Source organism: Centroberyx gerrardi, chromosome 17 (assembly GCF_048128805.1).
Source record: "Centroberyx gerrardi isolate f3 chromosome 17, fCenGer3.hap1.cur.20231027, whole genome shotgun sequence".
Classification (NCBI taxonomy): domain Eukaryota; kingdom Metazoa; phylum Chordata; class Actinopteri; order Beryciformes; family Berycidae; genus Centroberyx; species Centroberyx gerrardi.
In genome coordinates, this window is record NC_136013.1 from 6,246,921 (window position 1) to 6,271,972 (window position 25,052).

Here is a 25,052-nt window from a genome sequence, read left to right on the forward strand (position 1 = left end):
TGTGCTGGTGACTCAGACATATAAACAGTCTCCCACACACAGTTTGGAATTGTTCAGCCACTGATACCGCACACACAAGCACATAAACACATAACAGACAAATACAGAAACAGACAATTTTATAATAATATTTTACTGTTGGCACACTTACTACTATGCTGCATCTTAATATAGCGCATATATTGGCCTTAGAGCTTTTTAAAGTATGTATTTTCAACTTAGGAAGTGAATTTTAAACCTACTTTAACTATGTTCAGTTATCAGCTAAACAGTTACTCACAACCTGCGTCTAGGCTTACATTTCTCAAGATAGCTAAACTAAACCTGAGAACTAAACCTAAAAAGGAGAAGTTCAAAACACAGGACAGTTCAAAAATGTGCTAAAATAGCAGACAGCACAGCTTTAACAACCTTAAGCAACCTTTGGCTAAGGGAGAGAGTAGTCTGGCATGTAGCAGACCACTAATACACAGTGGAAAGAGACAAGATCTGACACAAGATCAATCATCTTGTCGGACTCGGGAGTAAACAGGTGTGCGTGATGACTAGGTCTACTTCTAGGGAAGGCTCAACTAATTGTAGTGAGGATGTGGGCACAATCGAAACCAACAGTCTGCATCCAACTTTGACATAAATACTGACTAGGCCGTGACTGGTATTGGTGCTCTGTGCACCTATATTGGCCTTTCAGATACAGGTATTGGCTTTTGCTTCATTGATGCAAAGAGTTGCATCAGAAAAATTTGATTCTGGCACAATGAACGAAAATTTCAGATTTTAACACTTACTCTCCAGTTAACTTTTAAGAATAAATTAGAATTAAACAAAATCCCAGAGTATATAAGAATTCTTGTTGGGAATTTGCTTGTCTGGTTTAGAGGGGAATGACAAATTACATTGAGTACCAATGATATGACACAGTGATGAAGAAAAATCATAATCAACAGATATATCAAATTGCAATATGTGATTCCCAATTAATAGTATCAGATCTTAAAAATCATCTATCAGCCAAGCCCTAATATTGTCATTCAAAAAATTAAGATCAAGGTGTCATTATCACTTCAAACATAGTAATACACAATCAGCTACATTAATCCGAGGCAAGGAATGCCATGCCTATTAAAATTCAACTGTGCAAAGCAGGCCACAGGAGGACTTTTCCCAATTTTAAGTATTTCCGCTGTCAGTGCAGCACAGAACACACCCATAGCGAAACGCATGTTTGGACAGGGGCCTGATCGTATTTCACCCCGCCGCAGCCCTGAGCCTGTGTGCTCTGGGAGAATACCAGGCGCAGCATTCCACCAGCGGCCTGTCTGGAGGGGGGCTGCTTGCCAGAGATGGCTTTGTGAGGCGAGGGGCCATGACAGGCAGCCTGAACTATCACACATTGCATCAAACTGGCCGCTTAGTCATCTGTGGCGGATGAATAAACAAGAAAATTCTCCAACACAATACACCTCACCTGACCCAACAGACAGGAGAGAAAAAGCCTGGTAAATGATCTTGTTTACCAAGATAATTTTCCTCTAGAACTAGTTTACCTTTTTGATAAGTGATCCTAAAGACAGAAAAAAACGATACATATAATTTTTCTACAGTGCAGCAACTTGCCTGCTCTCCAGCTCCATGTCAATGAAAAATGTACACTCAATCCTACAGTAACTTTCCTCCAAAATTGCAACCGCCTGAGATCAAAAACAGACTGGATCAATAGCTAATAATGCAACATCACATCAACTGCAGTTATTTCAGCCAAATGCAGTTTTTAATCTCACTGAAGGAGGCAAGTAGAACGGATGTGGAACTTGGTCCTCATTCAACAGCTACTGTCAAATGTGTTGGCCATCTGTTGTCATGCCTTACAAACAACACTCTGCTTTAAATTAGGATGATAGGTTGATTAGTCATGTGATGGTATGCACATGGGTAAATTATACTGACGGGCTGTGGAACCGAGTACTATACCTTGTACACGTCTCCATATGTGCCACTTCCCACCCGTTGAATGAGCTCAAAATCCTGCTGAGGGTTTCTTCTCTGAATTTCGCCGCTTGGCCGGGGAAAGACGTCCATGGCAGCTAGATGGCTCGTTGACACAAATGATCCTTTACATTTAGTTGGCTTGATCAACTGTGGCGAAAGTGGTTTGATGAAGTGAAGGTCGGGTCTTTAATAACTGTTACATAGACGGTTCTTCTCCTGTTCCATGTCCTGATAATGAGACGCATAAGAAAAGTTTAGAAGGAAGCATTATGTAAACACTCAAGGAAACAATGATAGCACATACAAACGTTTAGCCTATTTAACATTACGTCAATAAAAATAGAAGTAACAGACGGGGGCACGGATTATTTCGGAAATATGGATGGTATTCTGTCACATAACGTTAGGCTACATCGGTCACAATACCACTAACTTTAGTAATTTCTCTTAAAACTAGCACTCAAACTACTCGGGCCCATACTTTCAAGTATTAGAGGACATCCGTAACAAAACGTCGACTGTGAATGTAGCAGTTGCTTGTGTATGGCAAAGACATTATGGTCAATTCCAGCAAATAGCCCGAGCCAAGTCTGGACAGGGTGAGTGAGGGGCTTAGCCTCCAGGCTAGAAAGCTAATGCTAACTAGCTAACGTTAGCTTCGTAGCTACTGGTTCTAAATTCAAGTGAGCCTACCTTTCACAGCATAAACACGGTGGATGAGTAGGTCTTGCATGTTAAATGTTTTTGAAGCATGTAACTATATTATGGCGTCGAATAACCATCCAAAACAAAAGCGTCCCTTTGTTCTCGGGGAAACTGTAAACTTCAGTTGGCTGTTGCTGTTCACTCTCTCTTCTGTCCTGCAACGGCAGACGTTGCAGTTGAGTTCACTCGCAAGAATTCCAGCATCAGGTTAGACGTTGACATGTCATTTCCCCCCGCTGACAGTTTTAGAGAAGCTTCAGAGTCGCATCTAAAACATCAACTGGAAAACTACACAAATAATCAAGTATTATTCCAAAATCACTCTATCCAAATCACTCGAAAACACAACTGTCTCTGTTGCTAATCTTTCTTTTGAGTCGCAGTTACAGGGTTCTACTGCTGTATTCAGGTGCTCCTCGTAAAGCTCCGACATCTAAGATCTCAAATCGTAAATACAGTACGTCTAAAACAAAATCTGCAGCATGCATGTTACTGATGTTGTAATTAACTCATCAACCAAAAGTTGTTGTACACATCAGTTTTAACATCAGTTGCGGACAGTTCCATCCCATAAACGTTACATCTCAGTAACATGGTTATGATAGAAAATTTCAACTTTCCCAGTCCTATTTACCACTATGTTGGGCCATTCATACAGCAAGCTAAACTACTAAATTGGATATTTCCGACAGTACGCGAAGGCAGCATGTGTGCCAAAATATGTGCAACTACCGCCACCTACCGATAAGAGTTGATAAGTTGATAATGGCTGTGTTGTATTTACATAATCATGGTGAAATGATAGTTAGTGGCAAATTAGAACAGCCACGCCCGGTGAAAAGATATTTAATGCAATAATATAGTTTTCATTAATTGTTATAGCACAATAAGACTCTGTCTGCCTCACCTCGCTGTACAGCTGGTGGAAACAACAGACAACAACGCCCCCTGGCGGCAAGCAGGCTATAAATCCCGCAGCACGCTTGGAATAAAAGCTCCATCATCCTCCTGTTAACAAGAGCATCGTTTTGGTCTCTTAGATAAGGCATCCTCCCTATCCCGATACTCATGACTACCGACTAGGGTCGTTCATTAGCAGCTATAAGAGGGAAAAGGATAACATTATGGCGAAAAACCGTAAAGACAGAGACAGCTGGGGTGAGTGTATGTACAACATTTGATTTTGCATGTTTCCTTGACGCGCATACAGTTTTTTATTCCTGGCGGGGCGAGGGGTGTAAGCAATGCAGCTAATTAGATGTTTATTTTAGCCTCCGTGATGAAGCAGCTGTTTTCATCGGGCTTCATAACCGTTGAATTGCCCCGATAATGTATGATATTACTGCTAGAGGGAGATAAACCGCGTTTCTGTTTGGCACTACGTTTGGATTTTTGTAATATGTACATTCTGGTTTATAGAAACAGACATTTTAAAATATTTTGGATTAATAACAACGATAACAAGCATTAAATAATGCTATTGTTTTGAATACTGGAAACTACAAGGAACAGCATCCTGGAAATACACTGACAGAGAGGTACAGGCCCCAAAAAGGCCTGAAAATAACCTCCTGATTTTTGCGTTTGCTTATCACAGTGTGCCTAACATGTAATTATGTATGGTACATCTAGCATGGAATCATATAACGTTGCATCAGTAAACATCTTTATCAGCATCATTGTTATTGTCCTCATCATCATCATCACTACCACCACCATGATGATGATGATGATGCTCACCTACATCCCAGTTATCACTGCCACCCCTATATGACCCGTGTTAGCTTCACACACAGGCCTGCTAGGACAAAAAAGACTGGAATGACTGAATCGGGGAGGAGGAAAGAGGGGAAATGCTGCTGCTGCTTGTCACTAAACAGAGAGAGTTTAGCTGGACTGACCCAGTTAAAGCCGAGCGTGCATGATGTAGTGGCCTTCTGACGTCTTCTGCTGCTGCTAAGTAGGAGACGAGCAGCAGCAGCAGCCTGTGTGCTGGGCGTGTTGATGGGCAGCAACATGATCAGGTTAACCAGGCTCATACAGGGAGGAGAGGCCTTGAGTAAAACTGACAGTCCTCTCCAGGTCTCTCGGGTGATCCCTCCTTAAATTATTCACCAGTGCATTCTCGGCACCCTGCAGTCATCTTTAATGCCCTCCCAAATTTTGCCCGCAACACCTTAATCTGTCACTGTGCCTGTATGAGACTTGTTAAGACATCATTTGCAGTTACCCTATTGAAATCATTCTTCCTTTTCTCCAGAGATCCTATTTTGAGATTACAAGGCCTAAGCCAAGCATAAATGTTTCCAAGGAATGGGATTTTTTGCAAGCTAAAATTTCCTCGTGAACTCAAATCGCTGCATCCCTCGTAAGCGTTATCTGTGCAGAAGGGTCATGCAGCTTGCAGGCTCTACATGAGACAGCAGAGAGGGGAAACAGACTGAGTCACTGCCCAGAAAGCGCCGGACATAGCTCCGAACGCACATGATCTCACTGGATATGAACAGATGGGTTAGCATGGCATGATTCATTATTAGTATTAACAAGCTTTCCGGCCTGCGCTATTGATCTAGGAGGACTAGAAAGGCATAATGGACTCTGCTTCCCTGTTTCTTTGTTTAATGGAGTGCTGAATTTTCCCGTCATCACTGAGAAGTTGTGGCTTTCCACTCACTCACATATATATCACATTATTGTAGTTGAATTCCCAGTTATAATTACTTATCCCTCAAAAATGCAACAAACTGCAGGTTTTATTATAGCTGTTCTGAGCAAAGTGTGATTACAAGTAGCGTATCATCATAGAAAATAGCAGAGGTGTGACCAAGTCAACTTTGCTCGAGTCCCAAGTCAGTCTCAAGTCTTGAGGTACAAGTCCCAAGTCTGAATGTAGAACACCAAGTCAAGTCCATGTCATTAATGTCAAGTTTCAAGTCTAAATGTAGAACAGCAAGTCAAGTCAGAACAAATCAAGAGTCCAGTATCAATTTAATATCTTAAAGAAAACTAAATATCTAGGACTTTTCAATGCAATATGGTTTTAATAGGATAAAAACTTGGTAAGAGCATCATGAGTTTGATTTCTATAATCAGTTTCAACTTCAATGAATTCAATCATTCCATACAAATTCAGAAAAAAGAATTTAAATTCAGTCGTCTGGTGGAACAAATCTCATCACTTTCAATCTAAGTCATTTACACAAACACAAGATCTCAAGTCAAGACTTTAGAAACCTTTTCAAGTCATCACAGTACAAGTCAAAGTCAAGTCCCAAGTCACCAGAACCCAAGTCAAGTCAAGTCTCAAGTCTTCTCTTCATGCATCAAGTCAAGTCTCCGGTCCAAGTCAAGTGACTCGAGTATCCTCCTCTGGAAAATAGATATTAACATCAACACGTATCAACGCTGTGCCTTTATTTTCAGCAAATTGAACCAATCCATTGCTTAATTCTGATATTTTGCCTTCATCTCTCTCCATGCAACCGTATTCAACACTGGAAACATCCTGAGAGAAGGCTCTTTTTGTTTCTATCGTGTTCTTTTCCCCTCCTTCTCCTGAGTTCAGCACTGTTTCAGTCTCCCGTCTCTCTGACTCGTCCCACAGGGTCCTTCAGCGACAAGAACGTGTACGACTGGAGCTCGGAGGAGGAGGAGCCGGACGGACGCGCCCGGCCCGTCCAGGTGCTGCTGGTGAAGGACGACCACACCTTCGAGCTGGACGAGGCGGCGCTCGGCCGCATCCTGCTGGCCGAGGAGGTGCGGGACCGCGAGGTGGTGGCCATCTCTGTGGCCGGGGCGTTCCGCAAGGGCAAGTCCTTCCTCATGGACTTCATGCTGCGCTACATGTACAACCATGTAAGTCGAGCTTTTGAATCGGGAGTGAGGCTGGCGTAACCTTTGACTCTTCCCTCAGAAATGCACGTGGTTTTATTATAGCTGTTTGAGGTAAACTTCAGTTGTTGAAGTTTCTGAATGAAGTGTGATTACTAACTAAATTACTGCATGTTTAAAAGAGTGTATATATGCATTCATATTAGAGTTTGACCAATATCGTTTTTTGAAGGCAGATACCCATACTGATGTATTGAAGCTGATAGCTGATATTATGTGCATTTTCAAGTGTTCAGTGTTTCTCCAGAATTGTACTCTTGTCAGGGTGGAAAAGCCTCTGAAACAGCATTTAGACCATCATGGGACACTAAAATTCTCCATTGAAACTCAGACTAATTACATTTTTTAAGTGTCAGCAGCTCTTTATGGCAGAGTGACCCATCTCACCTATTCAACGGTAGGGGAACTCTGGGATACATTACAGCTATGAATGAAGAATTGGTGCATAAAAAACATTAATGAACAATTAAATGAATACATAAAATATGCAAGGAAAATAAAATTTCATTGCAGGTTTTTTATGTAGCTGTAGTCAGGGAGGAACCTCCATCAGATCAACTGACCAATATCCAATATTTAATAAAAGGACAATAACGGTCTGATATATTGGCAAACTGATATATCTGTCTAACCCTAATTCATGTATATATATATGTAGATTAGTTATGATTCTTTTGTAATTTCTCAGAGAAGCTGACCTAGAGGAGTAACCCTTGTGACTCCTTGTTGTTTAGGCATCTGAAACCTGGCTGGGCGATCCGGAGGAGCCTCTGACCGGCTTCTCCTGGAGGGGCGGCTCAGAGCGGGAGACCACCGGCATCCAGATCTGGAGCGAGGTCTTCCTGGTGGACAAGCCGGACGGACGAAAGGTGCAGTCTTTCACCCATTCTCTAGTCGGATAAAGTAGAATCCCTGTGTGTCAAAAAACCCATAAGGTCCAAAATGGCATGACTCAATATGATACTGCAATACTTTCTTCCACATTGCTTTGGATTGCCTCATTTTTTTTTACCTTTATTCATCCAGGCAAGAGTTTTGCTGAACATCATGCCTTTTTTCATATTTCATATTCACATAGTTACACACATTCCCACTTAGCAGCTGCCCAGTAAAACCACAGTTTCTGACAGTGATCTGAATTTTGAGGATTAGTTTAACAAGGTAGAGCAGTCCTGCTTATTTCAGCTGAGGAATATATCAAATATTAAGGTGTTTTTCTCCTCGGCCGACTTGCAGAAAGTCATTCATGCTTATATATTGTCTCATTTAGACTGTTGTACCTCTCTTTGCACCTGCATCAGCCTAAAGTCTCTCGTCTTCAGCCTGTACAACGCAGCAGCAGGGAGTTTACCTGGTGCTAAACGAAGGGACCGCATCACCCCAATTTTAGCATAATTTCTCTGTTTTAGAATTGATTTCAAAATTTTGCTGATTATTTTTAAAGCTCAGCAGGTTTTTGCCCCTAGCTATATTGCAGATCTTTTAACCCACTATGAACCTGAAATCTGCAGGCAGCGCAGCTTGTGGAAAGACTTGCTGATGGACTCAGTATAACTGAATCTGTATCATCTTTTTAATCTCACATTAAGACTCATTTTTATAGACTGGCTTTTATGTATCTGTCTTCATCCATCTCTTGGTTATTCATTTTTATCCTTTTTATTTCTCTTGGTCCATTCTTTTGTTTATTTTTAATCCATATGCTATTCTATTTTATGTGAAGTACTCTGTTTTTAGTGAAGTGCTATATAAATAAAATTTGCTATAGAAATTCAAGCATGCTCCTCTAACCTTAAGGCCCCACCACACACACACACACACACACACACACACACACAGACACCCTATATTACAACTCACTCTATTCAGCACAATAGAGGCACAAGTAAAATCCAAACAAAGATGGCAGTTGTCAAGATTTGCCATTTCCACGTCAGATAGTTGACCAAATTACACTTTTTTTTAAAATTCTACTACACTGTATATTCGGCAAAGAAAGTGCATTAAACTTCAGCTTTTAGATTTGCCACATTTTCAAATGAGCAGCAGTTTCAGAAGCTGCATGCAAAAGGAAGTTAGGCAGCAGTTCATGACCAACCTTTCCACAAAGATTCATGGTGTTGTGTGAATTTATTCGGAAGTTACGTGCCTTTCTATGAGAAGCCACGCCCACTGCCACACCCTGCTTTGGCCAATCGGTGTGAAAAGTTAATCAGTTCATCCTTGCCCCATGACCAAACTTAAAATAAAGTTTAATTCAAATCTGTTCATAAGTTTTGGAGTTATCCTGCTAACAAACAAACAAACAAACAAACACACAAACAGACAGATGAATATTTTCCCCTCTCTCCCTCCACAGGTTGCCGTTTTGCTAATGGACACCCAAGGCACCTTCGACAGCCAGTCCACCCTGAGGGATTCAGCCACTGTGTTTGCACTAAGCACCATGATAAGCTCCATGCAGGTACAATTACTGTGTCCTCTCTGCCACAGATTGAATTATGATTAAAAGAAATAATAAATTGTGCATATTTATGTGGATAACTGGATGTATGGATGGGAATGCTGAACATGCATTTGGGATTTAAAGGATAACAAACAGTCTGTTCAGTGTTCAAAACAACGTTCAGGATTACTTCTTTTGACATTTTGTTATTTTTAATGCTTTTTTCTATCAGTCCTTCTTTGACTGTCACGCTCCATCGGTTCTACACAACAAAATGGTTTTATTAAATGGATGTGCAATATTTCTTTCCACTCAGAACTGCTTCAAACAAAATGAAATGTGGATTGCTTTTTTGTTGTTTTTTTCAGGTATACAACATCTCACAGAATGTACAGGAGGACGACCTTCAGCACTTGCAGGTAACTGTGAACATTACCTGAATGCATAATAGAGGGCTTTTAGGGCAAGATCAAAATTCAAAGGTTTTTTGCCTGCCAAAAATGTGTATTTGTATTTGAATATGTGCCTTGGTGCATAACAGAAACACACATCCAGTGGAAGAAATACCATCATGTTCAACAGCTCCAAAAACAGACATCTACATATATCACAATTCATTATGTTTATGTGGTGTGGGTGAATTTCTCATAACAAATTCAAACAAAAATCCCACACATTCCTGTTAATGTGAGCTATTGCAGTGGGAATAAATGATCTATCATTGAAATAGCTGTGTTATTTAAATAGATAATAATTTTGTCTTCTGTTTTATTTTAGCTCTTCACTGAGTATGGCAGACTAGCAATGGAGGAGACTTTCCTCAAACCGTTCCAGGTATTTTATTCTAATTTCTTGGATTTGCAACAATGGTACAATTTGATATCGGACCTGGGTAAAATAATATTTATAAATGATTCTTGGTGTTTTGTTTTAACCAGCTTGGAGTATTGGATAGGTGAAGGTTGTTATAAAGGACAATGTAATGACAATCACAGCAAATGATTTAAAAGTGAATTTATTACACTTTTTCTGTGATTTACAATTTACCTGATGCTACTAAGTCAAAACAAATGCTGAGAATTATTTGCAAATACTGTTTGAGATGCCACAAACAAGACTCATATACTAACTTTTAATATATATATTTTTTTTCAGTCCATGATTTTCCTAGTTCGAGACTGGAGCTTTCCATATGAGTTTCCCTACGGACAGGAAGGAGGCATGAAGTTCCTCGAGAAGAGACTCAAGGTCAGTTCACTTTCAATTCAGTCAAATCAGCAAGTTATTTTTCTAAATCCAGCCCATAATGACATATTGAAGATCAAAGATTGGATATTAGTTAAACCATTGCAGTTTCAATTTGCATTCATTCAATTACAATTAAACTTCCCTATGCCAGGATATTAAATATCTCACTGAAAACAACAGCATTACAGAATCTGATGTGTGTCGTATTTGTGTCGCAGATCTCAGAGAACCAGCATGAGGAGCTGCAGAACGTACGGAAACACATCCACTCCTGCTTCACCAACATCTCCTGCTTCCTGATGCCTCACCCCGGCCTCAAAGTGGCCACCAACCCACACTTTGATGGAAGAATCAAAGGTACGCTGTCTTACAACATACGGCTGTTTCATTTGCCCTTTCATGAATGCAGGATAGTGGTGTTATTTGTCAGCATTCCTTGGTTAATCATCAAAATTAGGCTTGAAACTTGAAACGTAGCCATCAAAATAGCATAGACCTGCAAATGTAACAAATTAATCCAGAACAAACCAGAACAAATTTGTGTTTGTGTAAATCACCCAATATTAAATGGGATTGGTCCTCCACATTAGAATCAGGATTAGAGTCAAATCCAGAGTCTGTTTTTTTGATCAAGTAAGTTTGCACATATAAGGAATTTGATGGGTTGCTCTCATAGGTCACATTAAACATAAAACAACACAAAATTATGAAAAAGTAGTATATACTGTATAAAAAAATTAAAAGTAGAAATTTACTGCAGGGAATCTACTATTGAGGTAGTATATCAACACAGTAGTATATAAGTGTAAGTAGTATATATGAAGTATGAGTAATATAATAGTATTAAAAAAGTGTTTAAAAAATTAAATAATGATAAAATTCCCCAATTTTCCCCTGGGGATCAATAAAGTGCAATCTTATCTTGTGTATAAAAATAAAATAAAAAAATAAAAATAGAAATTCAAGAAATAGCTCTGTTATCTGTACAGTGTGCACATGGTTCTCTGTCAGAGCCTGACTGATTGCACTGATAGGAAGCTATATGGAAGTCAGTAATAGAAAAAAAGAATAAACATTTTGTTATATACAGATTTATAAAGATCTAGAGAATATTGCCCTGGGATCCAGAATATAAATTGGTATAAATATGTAACTATAGAGCCAGTATAGAGCCAATAGAGCAGAGTATATAAGCACTGACCATAGGATGGAAAGTGCTGGAAAGCAGCAGTAAAGTGCTGTTGTCCATTGTGGTGCAGTGGGGCTGTGGGGGCTGTGGTTTGCACTTCAGCTGTGGAGGGCCAGCGCTCGGCAGAAGGAGCTGTTGTTGTGCTGGTTGTTTTTCTTCAGATTGTCAGGAACCACTTCCTGGAAGGGAGCGCTTGGCTTGGAAGACGTGGCGGCCGGAGTGTCAGGATTTTGGCGACGATCTTTCCCACGCGCTTCCTGGACCACCGCACACCACCACAGTTGGGGAAAAAGATTGTTCACTGTTCTTTTTTCAGTACTTACCTAAAATCATCTCTTCTCCATCGTCTGTCCTCCTTGTCTAGAGATCGACGGCCAGTTCATAAACAACCTGCAGGTCCTGGTCCCCTGGCTGCTGAGCCCTCGAAACCTGGATGTGAAGGAGATCAACGGCAGCAACATCACCTGCCGAGGCCTGGTGGAGTACTTCAAGGTCAGAACTGTTGCTGTGAAACGCCAGAGGTGTGACCAAGTCAGCTTCACTCGAGTCCCACGTCAGTCTCAAGTCTTGAGGCACAAGTCTCAAGTCTAAATGTAGAACAACCAAGTCAAGTCAGAACAAATCAAGAGTCCAGTATCAATTTAATATCTTAAAGAAAACAAAATATCCAGGTCTTTTCAAAGCGCTATTCTTTCTAACAGGATAAAAACTTCATGAGCATCATGAGTTTGATTTCTATAATCAGTTTCAACTTCAATAAATTCGATCATTCCATACAAATTCAGAAAACAGAATTTGAATTCAGTCGTCTGCTGGAACAAATCTCATCAAGTCATTTACACAAACACAAGATCTCAAGTCAAGACTTTAGAAACCTTTTCAAGTCATCAAAGTACAAGTCAGAGTCAAGTCCCAAGTCACCTGAACTAACCAAGTCTTCTCTTCATGCATCAAGTCAAGTCTCAAGCAATTAAAATTGTGACTCGAGTCTGACATGTGACTCAAGTCCCCACCTCTGTGAAACCAACACAAGCCAACACTTGGTACTTTGTTATTTGCAATTGAAATGTTTTCGATGGCCTGTATTATTAAAACTTTCCATTAAAATGTATCTTATATTGCTTTCTTAATAAGCCCAATCGTGTCTATAAATCAGACTTCCACTAGTAAATGCTATAGTATTTAAGAACCAACACAAATACAGAATATGAAATGCTGACTTGTATTTGCACATTGATATGTATAGTCTACTGCCATCATATTCCCTGTGCTATCCCTTTGCACTGCATATGAGGTCTTGTTTACCTTTTATCATGTCTATCAGTATGAACTGTGAAACTCTGATTTGCCAATATGTCTCTGCACCAGTGTCACCAAGACAAAATCCTATACATTTATTGTACTTGCCGATTTAACCAATTCTGATTTTTGTTGGCCCTGTCTTTATTTCAGGCGTACATCAAAATTTACCAAGGCGAAGAGCTGCCGCATCCAAAATCCATGCTGCAGGTACATCTTTTCCTGTTGTATTCATAACGTAGAGCATTGTGTCTAACATAGTGCATCCTTATTGTTGACCAAAACAAATCAACACACTGAGTTTTCATGTGTCCTCTCTCAGGCCACAGCAGAGGCGAACAACCTGGCAGCAGTAGCAGCAGCGAAGGATCTGTACAACAAGAAAATGGAGGAGGTGGGTGAAATGATGAAGGAGGATTCCAGGGAAAAACGACACTGATAACCAGCCGTATAACCCTCCTACATTCACCCGTTCCCTTCTTTCCCCCTGTTCCCCCCCTCTTTCTCCAGGTCTGCGGGGGCGACCGGCCCTTCCTGGCCCCCAGCGAGCTGCAGGCCAGACACGGCGACATCAGAGAGGAGGCCCTGCAGGTATTCCGGGGGGTGAAGAAGATGGGAGGCGAGGAGTTCAGCCGCCGCTACCTGCAGCAGCTGGAGGGAGAGATCGACGAGGTCTTCGTCCAGTACATCAAGCACAATGACTCCAAGAACATCTTCCACGCCGCCCGCACGCCGGCCACGCTGTTTGTGGTCATCTTTGTCATGTACGTGGCGGCGGGCATCACAGGCTTTGTGGGGGTGGACATCATCGCCAGCGTGTGCAACATGATCCTGGGCCTGGCGCTGATCACCCTCTGCACCTGGGCCTACATCCGATACTCCGGGGAATACCGGGAACTGGGCGCTGTCATCGACCAGGTGGCTGGCGCACTGTGGGACCAGGTAGCTAAACAAAATCCAAAAGGATGCATGAATAGAATAGAATAGAATAGGATAGAATAGAATAGAATAGAATAGAATAGAATAGAACACTTTAATGTCCTGATTGAGGCAATTTGTTCTGCAGCTTAAAAACTGTTAAAGCAGACAACACTTATTTCAATATTCAGCACACAATCAGCATGAAGTCAAGCAGAAATTTGCAGATCTAACCTAAAGAATATTTAAACCAATAGGTGCCAATAATCAGTTAATCAGTGGCAAAAAAAAAGAATCCAGCTAGACTGATTAGAGCAGCAAAAAAAACATAATTTTTGACAAACAAGAATCCTTACAGTGAAGTACAAATCTTTGTCAGTAACTCACTAACTGGAATATTTAAACCACTAGGTGGCGACAATCTCTTTTAAATCAGTGGCAGAAAAATAATCCAGGGAACCAGTACAGCACAAATGCATTATTTTGGAAGCATCTTTTGTTATATTCTTACTTGTTATATGTGTGTGTGTGTATGCTTACATTTTCTATGTATTTTTCCCCTTCTATGCCTTTCTACAGGGGAGCACAAATGAGGTAAGTGGGCCAATCTAAGTGGAAATATTTACAAAGGCAGTGATATAAAAGGCAGCACCTTTTTGGACAGCATGGATGGGCAACTGTGCCTAAGAGTTTCCTCAGCATTGTTACTTTAAATTCCCCATGAAATTAACTCCCATTATGTTACTTCATGGAAAACAGAGTACCTTTCATGGTGACCTCATCCTGCACTATTAGGCCTAAATATAAATTTCTTACCAATAAAACTGACCCTGACTCATATTCCATTGCTTTAGACTTTTGAATGATCCCTCACTGCTTTATGTCCCTCCCCAACATCCTGTTTCAACAAGAAATGCATCAAATCGAGGAAGTTCGAGAAAGATGCCATTTCATTGGGTCTTTAAATTAAATAGGAACATCTGGTTGCCAGGAAACATCTGAATTGATTTGTCACTCTGTGTGTCACTTTGTTGCCCGTTTCTGGAAGCGTTGCCCATCAACTTTGCCCCCAAAAAGTGCCTAATTGTATCACTAACACTTTCTCCAGTACCATTCCAGTGATTGTGCAGAACAAAAATCCCTCACTGCCCCTCTCCGCTCCACAGGCTCTCTACAAGCTGTATAATGTAGCGGCCAATCACAGGCACCTGTACCACCACGCCTTCCCCGGGCCTCAGGTGGACGAGGTGGGCGAGGAGCAGGACAGGAAGAGGGACTGACAGAGCGGACCGGACGGACCAGAACACAGCAGGGACTTCCTGGTGAGGCAGCGTAGCATGATGGGACAGAGACGGACGGAGAGGAAGGAGAGGCGGAGGGAACATCCTCACCTATCGGGCACTCTTTTATTCTGGTGTTGGCTGGCACGGTCCACCAATGCATTCACTACTTTAAAAGCTAAATATGGACTATATAATGTTCATGTATAGGCGATGCCAGTGTATCCCCTCGGTGGGAGCCTGCTTTCAAGCGACGGTTGCCATGTTATCATTGTCTTTCACTTTGACGTTTATTTGTCCGTGAAAAAGAAACACCTGTACAGATAGGCGCTCTGCCAGAGACCTCGGCTAACACAAACTACTGTATATCCAACCTCCAGTCAGCTGCTGATGTCCTATCAGCCGGTTTTTATCATTTGTTATTGAAGATGATTTGAAGTATAGCCAAATCTGTGCTCCATTTGTGACGATTGTTCTGTTTTTTGAAGTTCAGTGCTGTTTATAAGAATATCTACGCCATGTTTGAAAGCCAAACTATGTACTGTATGTTAAATAATGAAGCATACACACATCATCAGCATGGTAAAAGATTAGTGTCCGTCATCTTAAGCTCTCAAACCAGGTATACTTTTCTTAAAATTTAGAAATTGAGCGTGTTTTGAGTTTTAATGGTTGTGACGAAGTGGTACTGTGCCATAACATGTAAAAAAAATAATTTTCACATCTGTAGCAACCTGGCTACACGCAGACACTTGATGGGCATAGTGCACACATTTATTAGTTGTATATCTTTCTTGTGTTTTGTTTTGGAGGTTGGGGGTGGTGGTGTTACTTTTGACAGTGTTCTGGATCAGGGAATAGTTTTGTGCTGGCATGTACTTTGAAATAATAGCACTGGGCGGCAAGATGTAAGCCGAAAAACACAGTCACAACAGTTCAAAGTTTACACACAACATAGCTGACGTTATCTCTCACTTCATAGTCTGCTTGCACAGTTTTGTAATTATGCAGTCGAAACAGCTCCCGATGATCCTTTATATGTGTTCGGCCTTTGAGGGTGAGGGGAAAATGTGTTTGTTTCCATTGTAACGTAGAGGTGGGCGAAGCCATTGTTGTGTTTCTCTCTGAATGTTCGAGCAAATCCGTGGAATGTAGCTATTCTGTGGCCGCCGAGGAATCAAAGCTAGATGTCATTAGGCGGAGCGACGAGCCTGCTGTGGGGAGAGGGTCTTCATACCAGACCTCTTTCCTCATCTTTACACACATTTATTTCTATTTATGCATCTGGGGAAACCATTGCATGGTGAAAGAGGCCAGTCCCGAATTTGTGTTTCCAAAAACAGCTTGCATTTGTAAACAAAAGGCTTGTGTTGGTGGCAGCACTTTTTGTGTTTGAATACTTTGGCCTAGTAGACTGTTACTGTACATTTGTATAACTGTGCTTGTGTTGACTTTTCTTTTTTTTTTAGCTCATTGAATAACCCAGGATCATATAGAACTCACTGTAAAATGCTTGCATCACATACAACTGCAGTATCAACATGTTTTTTTCCCATGTTGATCTGGTCATCTGCAGTACAGGATTACTGTCATGGATACTTAGCAAGTTTATACTGAGGTTTGACCTTAATGATTTGAACTTTGACAAGACACTGCAGCAGAGTGGCTTCTCTAGAGTCTTCCACAACATTTATCAACATCAGTGAGGCCTTCAGACAAAGAACCATGTAAGTCCATTTTAAGTGATGTTTTCACATCTCATTTTCTAACGACTAAGTTGGAGCGTTGTGTGCATTCCTAGTTCACAGGAGTTGCATACTTTTAGGTGATGTGTTGCATTCACACTCCAAATGAATTGAACAAGACAGCTGTTTAAAAAAAAAAAAAAAAATCAAACATACCTTTATGGTTCTTTAAGCCACACTGATCAACATCATCATCTTTAATCAGATCTGTAAATGGCTGGAGCCTCAGTGTACTGAAAGGTCATCAGATGAAGCAACCTCTCAAGTCAAGAGTTCTCTAAGTGAAGACTGCTAAGATTCAGCACACGCATTGCCAAATTTCAGTTACAAATAAACAACAAATAAAGCTGGACCAAATTAATTAAAACCAGACTTGAGTAATTTATTAATAAGCCCAATACCATTTCAGGAAAATTTGGTGGCATATGCAAAAATCTGCAATGTGCATTTTCAGCATTTTTGTTCTATAAACTCAGTTTAGTACAGCCGCTATTTTCCATTTGAAGCTCCGTGTTGAACTGTCAGGAATGTGTAGCAAGAGGCAACAGTAACTTCATAGGGGCATTTTTTTCTTCACAGCAGACTTTATTGCTTATGTCCTGTATTTGCAATCCACAAAATTAGATATGTACAAACTAGTGACACCATTCTGAAAAGATGTGATTGAGACCTTCTTGCATAGCAACAGACTCATTAAAGAGAAGGTTGAGGACTTTTACACACGTATTCTGTTCTTCACTAATCAGTCAAACCTTTTAGGACATTCAAACATATTTGGATTTGCAATCGCTCACATACAAGTCCTTCCAAACATTTCTATTGATTATTCTTGCTATTACTATAGTTATGAAAGTATACGGAATGACTTGCATGCAAATTTGAGAGTAATGGTTTCATAACCCATTGAATTTCAGTAACATTGCTAACAAATGTTAATAAGGGACTGCTACTAATCTCTTCTAGATAAAAAACTCTGGCATAAAAACTTTTTGAATATCTTAGGAGGAGGTTTGATTAGTGATCAATAGGATATGCTTGTAAAAATCTGAACCTTCCCTTTAAGCTCAGAGGAGACCATGTCAATCCATAAAAATAAGGCATTACATACAAAGGCAAGAAATATTCAGACAGAAAAAAAAACAACAGAAAATGAATTGCACTTGTTTGGCAAAATTAATGCATCTTCTGAAGTGTGAAAGTGTAACTTAAAAAGTTCCAGTAGCTTATTTATGTTTCATTATACACAAAAGAATATTCCTGACTTACAGTAATGCCGAGAGCCAAGAGATGCTCAAACCACTGCATCAAATGTGATGCTTCATCCAACAAGGTCTTTAAATAAAGACATTTTTCATATCAAAACTTAAATATCTGTTAAAGTTTTGGTGGATTGTCTTATAAAGGATATGTCATAAAAAAGAACAATACACACTTGTTGAATGTAGAGGAGTATTGTTTCAGTTTATGGGGGCTACAAATACCAACAAAGCATATTAAAAAATATTCATTAAGCAATTCATACAGAAACAAATTAGGAGAAGCTGCCTGTCTTTTTCTCCCATAGGAAAAAATGACGGAGTAGCTGTTTTATACAAGATATGAGCAAACATTGTACAAATGCTGCCCTTTTGATGAAAAGGCACAATTTCAGGATGTTCTTGAACAGTCAAACGAAGAACCAGAGCAGGTTTTTCCAGACTCTTTACCCCTCAAGTCTTAAAAAAATATCCATACAGCAATTCAGTTTTTAGGACAGTGGCTGTAAATGGCACCGAAAACACTCATTTCTGTCTCTCCCCAGATACAGCACATTATATTTTCTTTTTTTCTTCATTGGAGTGTTTTTTTTTCTTTTTTCAGTCACATGGTCATTCATAACTTGACTGTCACATGGGGGGAGGGGCCCCTGCCGAACCCGCAGCCAATGTGCGTCTCGACTTGCTGGCTGATATATTTGGATCAAGCGAAGGCACAGATGTGTTTGGTAAAGAGGCAATTAAGAGTCAATCATGATTTCAAAAGAAACCCTGACCGCTCCCAAACTGTGGAAACCTCAAGAGAGGTGTGGCCAGGCTCCATATAGGCAGCGAGAAGTCCCCGCCGCACATACAGATCACATGTTCCCTATGAAGTTCTTGTTGGGCTGCTGGGCGTACCACTGCTGCCGCTGTTTGCGAGCGTCCACCTCCGACAGCAGGGCCTGCCGGTACGCCTCGTAGGACTTGACGATGTGTTCCAGCTCCTTCATGAACAGCAGCTTCAGCATACCCTGGTACGTGTCCAAGTCCACCAGCTGGAACAGCTCCCACTTCAAGATGTGGTCATACCTGATTTAGAGGAAGAGATTCATGGTGTCTTAACGTAAAACAGGTTGTGAACAGGGCCACAAGTAACGCTGTAAAGCGGAAGGAAGACTGGCTTGTAGGCCGCATCTGGTATGTTAGCGTTAGCCATGCCAATGCAGATTCCCAGCGATGTAAGATCCAGTCTGCATAGCAGACAACCCAGTGAATTATCTACATTCAGGACGTCCAGTTACATCGTACCCTCTGCTCACTGACAGGTAGCAGAGTGAGTAGTGTTAAACAAAGATGTCTGAAAGAGAACCACAGGCCTCTGCTTCATTAATAATCAAATCACATAGTTTGTTTTTGAAACTTTTAGAAAAACATAACAAGCATGTGAATTTTTCCAGATGTGACACTGACTTCAGGTTTACCTGGATTACAAACAAAGCCATAACAACAGGGGATTCTGTTTAAAAAGCATTTAATATACTGGATTTTTCTAAGAGATAATGTAGGTGTTGTCGATGTCACATGCTCAGTACTCACTTGAGCGGGGCGCGGGCATACACCTGCAGCCAGTCTGGGATCTCGGCTGTGTGGTAGGGGTTTGCTGGCACCAGTACAGGCTGGTTCCTCTCTGCGGGGCGGGGCTGATAGATCACCGGAGGAGGCAATGGTGGGGGCTGATCATAGCGAGGCACGCTGGAACGGAGAAAGATACAATATAGTATATATTCACCCTTTCATCTGCAATATCTGGGAAGATTTTTGCCATGTTAGGCCATTCCATACAATTTCAAAAGACTGTGCTGATAACCTAATGTCAAACTTTTTCTGAGAAGCTTCCTAGTGGCATCCAGATGTTAAAACTTAAGCCAGGATGGTAATTTTGGTTGAAGAAATTTACTAGTGAGTCTATTCTACTAATACTTTAAGAAGTAGCAGCATCCGAGGCTTGGAGGCAGTGACCAAAACATAAAAAAGTGAAAGTGTAAGTGAAACAATAGCTTTATACAATACAAAACCTTGAATGACATACCTTGGGGCACACGGGTGACGATACTGTGCTCTCTTGTTGATGTGGTCCACGTAGTAAACTCCGAACTCAGCCGACTCCACCTTCTCCCAGCCAGGAGGGAGCCCTTCCCTCTCCAGAGGGTGGCTCCAGTGTGTAGTGTTAGTGTTGTGGTCGATGTAGTACTTCCTGCCACGGATGGTCCAGTCAACGGTCCAGCCGGCCGGAAGGGGGAGGTCCTCTCCCGTCAGACTGGAGAGGTTCCCCAGGGACTTGGCCTGTATTCGACCTATGCCTGAGGAAAGCAAACAATTTTTTTTTTAGAAACCTTGAGGGAGAGGGAGAGATGTCTGACCAAACATACAGTGGACATGCCGCCAGCAAACAGCGCCTCTGGGAAAGAAAAAAAATGTTTTGGGAAAATTCCTAAGAACGGCATGGACATCCTGTATGGGAAGATGTCATTTATAGGACAGGAATGTCCACCATTTAAAAGGTCATTCTGACTAGCCAACTTTACATACACCAGGATAAGGGAGGAATGCAATGACTCACAACTTAAAGCACTGCTGATGCAGTTTTAAATTTTACTGTGATTTTGGATCGGTCTGCTTACTATCTATGATACCGTGACTCCTGTGACGAAGCGTCTGATTCTGACCTACGTCATTTGATGAATGGTAGGAAATGGGAGTGTTGTTACTTCTGGACAGGAAGGCAGAGATCTCTGCATGGCCAGACATACACACAGGGGCTTTCACTGGAAGAGAACAAACCACTGAACACCCATACACTGTAAGAACAGACAGCAGAGTGGGCTCATTCAACAGGTTCTGTACTTCTGATGGGGAAGAATGTCAGGGAAGAATGTCAGGCCAACAGTGTTGTGGATGAATTGGACTGAGTGAGGACTATCAAGTGTGCCGACTTAAAATGAATGAGCCTGAAAGGGCCCAGAACTGGTTCCAATTGCAGCAGCACATATTAAAAACACAAGAGAATGTGTGGGAAACGGAATATCTCAGCAAAATGGCGGCTAGAATCTGATAAATTCTGCATGAGAGTGACAGCAACAGAACTGGAGTTCTTTGCCAGCTGGTGAGTGAAGGGCCGGAATGTGCGAGCGCTCCACAGAAATGCACTCCTCCTCCTCCACCACCTCATCATCATCTCTGCCCTTTTCTTCAGAAAAATGCCTTGAGCCATACTCACTGCACAACTGAAACTCAATGCATCAAAGGAATTTCACTGGATACAATCAAGAATAGTCTGCTGTGCTGTGCTTACAACTGGTGATGCAGCAGTTACTAAAAAAAGTGGGTCAACTAAAGAAATACAGAAAAACAAGAATAACCACCAACACCAATTACTGACAATAAATTGTTACTGACTAATTATTAGTTATATATGTTGGGAGTAATATTAATTTGTTTAATTTCTTGAAAATACTATTTTTGTGCAACATACTTGTGTGATATTACCTACTAAAATGTATGCTGTGAATTTTTTTGATGAAAACATATAGCTGCTTAAAAAGGGAGAGTTACTCCTCCACTACAACTTTGCTTACAACTCAATGCATTAGTCTAACGTGTGACGTGCATAAAGAGCAGTACCAAGTACACAGATGATTCATAGTAGTGAGTAGTGTGAGGTTGAGACATTTGACTGGGGGCGGTCTGTAAATTGCTAGTTTACCACCAGAAAGATTTAGCAAACAGAGAGGCGAAAAATGCAGCACCCCTAATGCTTGTTTAAGTTCAGTCCAAACAAGGCTGCATGTTACGTGATAGGCGGGCCCGAGATAATACTAAACCATATACACCAAGTTGACAAGTCAGCCACAAAATAAAAGGTTTTCGATCTTTTGGGGTGGGTTGGAAAATTCCTGTGACCCCTGAACATTTAATCTCATGGAAATTGTACACACACATCATACTGATGTTTACTACGTAGAGCACAAACACAAAAATGTTTCATTCCTCAGGCGAACTGAAATAAAGTTGCTCTTTTGTGTTGGTCAGTATCAACCAGCAGCCTGCATTGTTTTCACAGCGGCCTCTGTGTGGTCCAAAAGCCATCCACAATGGTTTGTCATTTCAAAATAGCAATCATATATTGTTACAGCCAATTTAGTTCAGCTACAAATTTCTCTAGGGACCCAATTTTCATATTAGGGGCCCCAAAGTTGGCAAAGTTTGCCCATAACATTTCCCACAAGACAAAGCTGAAATGTTACCGATGTAGACTAGCCGGTGTGATTTCAATCACCCTTATCCTCAAACACAATTGCTCCACTTTCATACCTCAGAATTTCTACCCTGTCTCTCTCTTCTTGTCACTCTCTGTCGTTACTATCTTATAAAGCAGGAACATCTTAAGAACAATAAAACACTGTAAAGTGATTAACTAATACATTGATCTTGCTACCAAAACACATTTCATGTTTACCTGCAGGGGGTCTGCTTGGAGCTGGGGGAGTGTGTTGTGGTGGTAGTCTTTGGAAGTTGTGTTCGCTGTGCTCATAGTATCTATAGTCCTCAGGGAAGCGGTCCGGGACCCTCCTGGGCTGGCGCTGCGGTTGGTGCTGCTGGTTGTCATAGTAAGGTTCAGGGGGGTAATAATATCTGGCGGCATCCCCGTTCTCAGACATGGGGCTCACGTCTGTGAGGAAGGACTGTGAGGAGCCTCCATACTCGTGGGGCAGGTCTCCCAGACTGCGGGGCAGGTAAGGAGGTGCTGACATGCGGTGGCTCTCTCTCCGGGCCACCTCATGAGGAGGCCTCTGCACTGGGGTGCGGAGGAAACTCTTGTTGCGGGCCACCACTGGCTCCCGGCTGGGTGCCACAGGATAGGCAGATGGCCCCATCTCTGGCAGAGGGACCTCAGTGCGTCTGGGGATAGTGGGTCCATGACGGATGAATGAGGGCATAAGATCTGTAGGTGAACAGGGTAAGTGTAACTGTCAGTGCCAGTCAACAGAGAAGAAAAAAGGAGTGGAACACTTTCACAGACTATTTGCCAACACAAACATGCAGACAAATTTTGGGTAAGTTAAAAGGGGAGATTGTTTACTTAGTTAGTTCATTTGACAACAGAATAAAGGAAAACCAAACCATCACAAAACCATCCAGCCAGTCCAGAACAGATGACAACACTCATGTCAGCTCTGCCCATGGACAAATCTAGCTAGCGACAAATCTGGCTCTTCGGTTAATCACACTACTGTGTTTGTAATTATAGACTTTGTTAACTAAATAAAAACCTGATGTAATATAATATACAAAACATTTGGTAGTTTGCTTGATATCTGTCACAGCTACTTAGCTCAGAACTTTCCCATACGTATTGCTGAGTCTAAGCTAACGTTAGCATTTAGCATTGAATTACCAAGTAAGTAACTTACACTATTTAGAGTACACACAATCACGCTACTTTGCAAACCCAACAGTTGGGTGCACGCTTATGAACCATAGTAATGTGGCAAAATGTTTCCACAAATGAACTTTGCCTGCTGGCTATAGTTAGGTACCGTTAGCTCTGAAGTTAACTTTCGTTAGCAGGCTAACGTTAGCTAGCTCGCTACTTGTTGCGCTTACTTCTCAGGAGCGGTGATGTTTCCTTCTTCACATATTTCCCGTGTACCTCGGCTGGTTTCGACGCTTCGTTTTTACTTTTCTTTCGTGAGAGCATAACTCAAGCCTAGGAAACATCAATAACACGGCGCTGTAATTTCATGGCACATTCCTTGAAGTTTGCAACCGTCCCTTTCGATCTGTAAAGCGTAGAAAGAGTACATTTTAGGCTTTAAATTGGCTAGCAGCAAGCTAGCTAGCTAACTTTAGCGACTGGATGCGTCTCTCCTCCAGCAGCCCAGTCCGCACTGAGCCAGGAGTGGGTCCCTGAACCACTGGAACGTCTGTGGAGGTGGGCGTTACAACAGAGATGGGTGGGTCGACAGAAATGGGCGTTACATCAGCGGTCTGTGATTGGTACATCGGTGGTCTGTGATTGGTACATCGGCGGTCTGTGATTGGTACATCAGCGGTCTGTGATTATTGGTACATTAGAGGTCTGTGATTGGTACATCAGCAGACTTTGATTGGTACATCAGCGGTCTATGATTGCTACATCGGCGGTCTGTGATTGGTACATCGGCGGTCTTTGATTGGTACATCGGCGGTCTGTGATTGGTACATCAGTGGTCTTTGATTGCTACATCGGTGGTCTGTGATTGGTACATCAGCAGTCTGTGATTGGTACATCAGTGGTCTTTGATTGGTACATCAGCAGTCTGTGATTGGTACATTAGCGGCCTTTGATTGGTCACAGCATGTTGATGATTTGGGATTTTTTTCTTCTCTACCACGTTTTCATTGGTCAGTTCCAAACCTTGCTGCAAGTTAAAAAAAAAAAGTAGATTGCTATCCCCAGCCAGTTAACTTAAACAGTCTTATACTGTATACAGTTTGCTACAGTGTCATACCAAGCACATTACCAAACGGGCTAATTAATTGAGAGTTGATTTTGTCCCCGTTGCACACCAGCATACCGTAGCCCCATGTTATTAGGGATAATCCCAACATGTCGGGGCTAAACCCACTTTGGAATGGTTGAGAATTTTGCTAATGTGTTTTGCTTATGTCCATCTTAACGTTTGGCTAATATCCTAAACCTGCTCTGTCCTCAGCTAAAGCAGCTGATGAAGGCTGTGATCTGCCAAGCTGGTAGCATAACTAGCCAGCTTGCAAATTTACCTCGCCAGCTCCCAATTCAATCACAAGATTCTTAAGATAAATATAAAATGCAAGGTAACTATGAATAACTTATAACTTATGTTTTATATAAACTAGTCTAATGAATGGGAGACTGTTACATAAGCCTACAGTACAGTGTGGGCCTGTGTTTTTCAGACTGGCTCGGTTTTAATTCGATTTACATTTTTTAATTAAATTTTTATCATGAAATGTTTCCCAGGCAGATGTGAAGTGCCATTCACTTAGTTGAAGAGCAGTCACTAGTGCTATCAGCCTTAGAAA

General features: G+C 41.4%; 3 protein-coding genes and 1 long non-coding RNA gene across 7 annotated transcripts in view; 2 read left to right on the forward strand and 2 right to left on the reverse strand.

Annotated features, from left to right (window-relative positions):
• The window catches only part of map4k5 (mitogen-activated protein kinase kinase kinase kinase 5), a 30,521-nt gene extending 27,452 nt beyond the window's left edge, over positions 1-3,069 (reverse strand). For both annotated transcript variants that reach the window (XM_071895669.2, XM_071895661.2), the window contains exons 1-2: positions 2,683-3,069; positions 1,972-2,217 (exon numbers count right to left, since the gene is read on the reverse strand). In XM_071895669.2, the coding sequence (XP_071751770.2) occupies positions 1,972-2,079 (108 nt within the window). In that variant the 5' untranslated portion in view covers positions 2,080-2,217; positions 2,683-3,069. The remainder of the gene's footprint in view (positions 1-1,971; positions 2,218-2,682) is intronic.
• LOC139909618 (uncharacterized) overlaps positions 1-25,052 on the forward strand; it is a 230,486-nt gene that overhangs the window by 90,904 nt on the left and 114,530 nt on the right. The gene's annotated exons all lie outside the window — the stretch shown is intronic.
• On the forward strand, positions 3,819-14,965 carry atl1 (atlastin GTPase 1). 3 transcript variants are annotated; one of them, XM_071895544.2, is made up of 14 exons: positions 3,819-3,858; positions 6,299-6,549; positions 7,320-7,454; positions 8,945-9,049; positions 9,400-9,450; positions 9,809-9,865; positions 10,187-10,279; positions 10,498-10,636; positions 11,833-11,960; positions 12,921-12,977; positions 13,090-13,161; positions 13,278-13,709; positions 14,265-14,279; positions 14,852-14,965. In XM_071895544.2, the coding sequence occupies exons 1-14, from the start codon at positions 3,819-3,821 to the stop codon at positions 14,963-14,965; spliced, it is 1,689 nt and encodes a 562-aa protein (XP_071751645.1). The 3 variants fall into 3 exon arrangements, with proteins under 3 accessions (XP_071751645.1, XP_071751660.1, XP_071751652.1); XM_071895559.2 differs by having other exon boundaries at positions 3,819-3,852; XM_071895551.2 differs by lacking the exon at positions 14,265-14,279 and having other exon boundaries at positions 3,819-3,852.
• On the reverse strand, positions 17,138-23,882 carry sav1 (salvador family WW domain containing protein 1). The gene is made up of 5 exons (XM_071895572.2): positions 23,613-23,882; positions 22,465-22,950; positions 20,038-20,308; positions 19,545-19,700; positions 17,138-19,037 (listed from the first exon to the last, which is right to left on the reverse strand). The coding sequence occupies exons 1-5, from the start codon at positions 23,704-23,706 to the stop codon at positions 18,824-18,826; spliced, it is 1,221 nt and encodes a 406-aa protein (XP_071751673.1). The 5' UTR covers positions 23,707-23,882; the 3' UTR covers positions 17,138-18,823.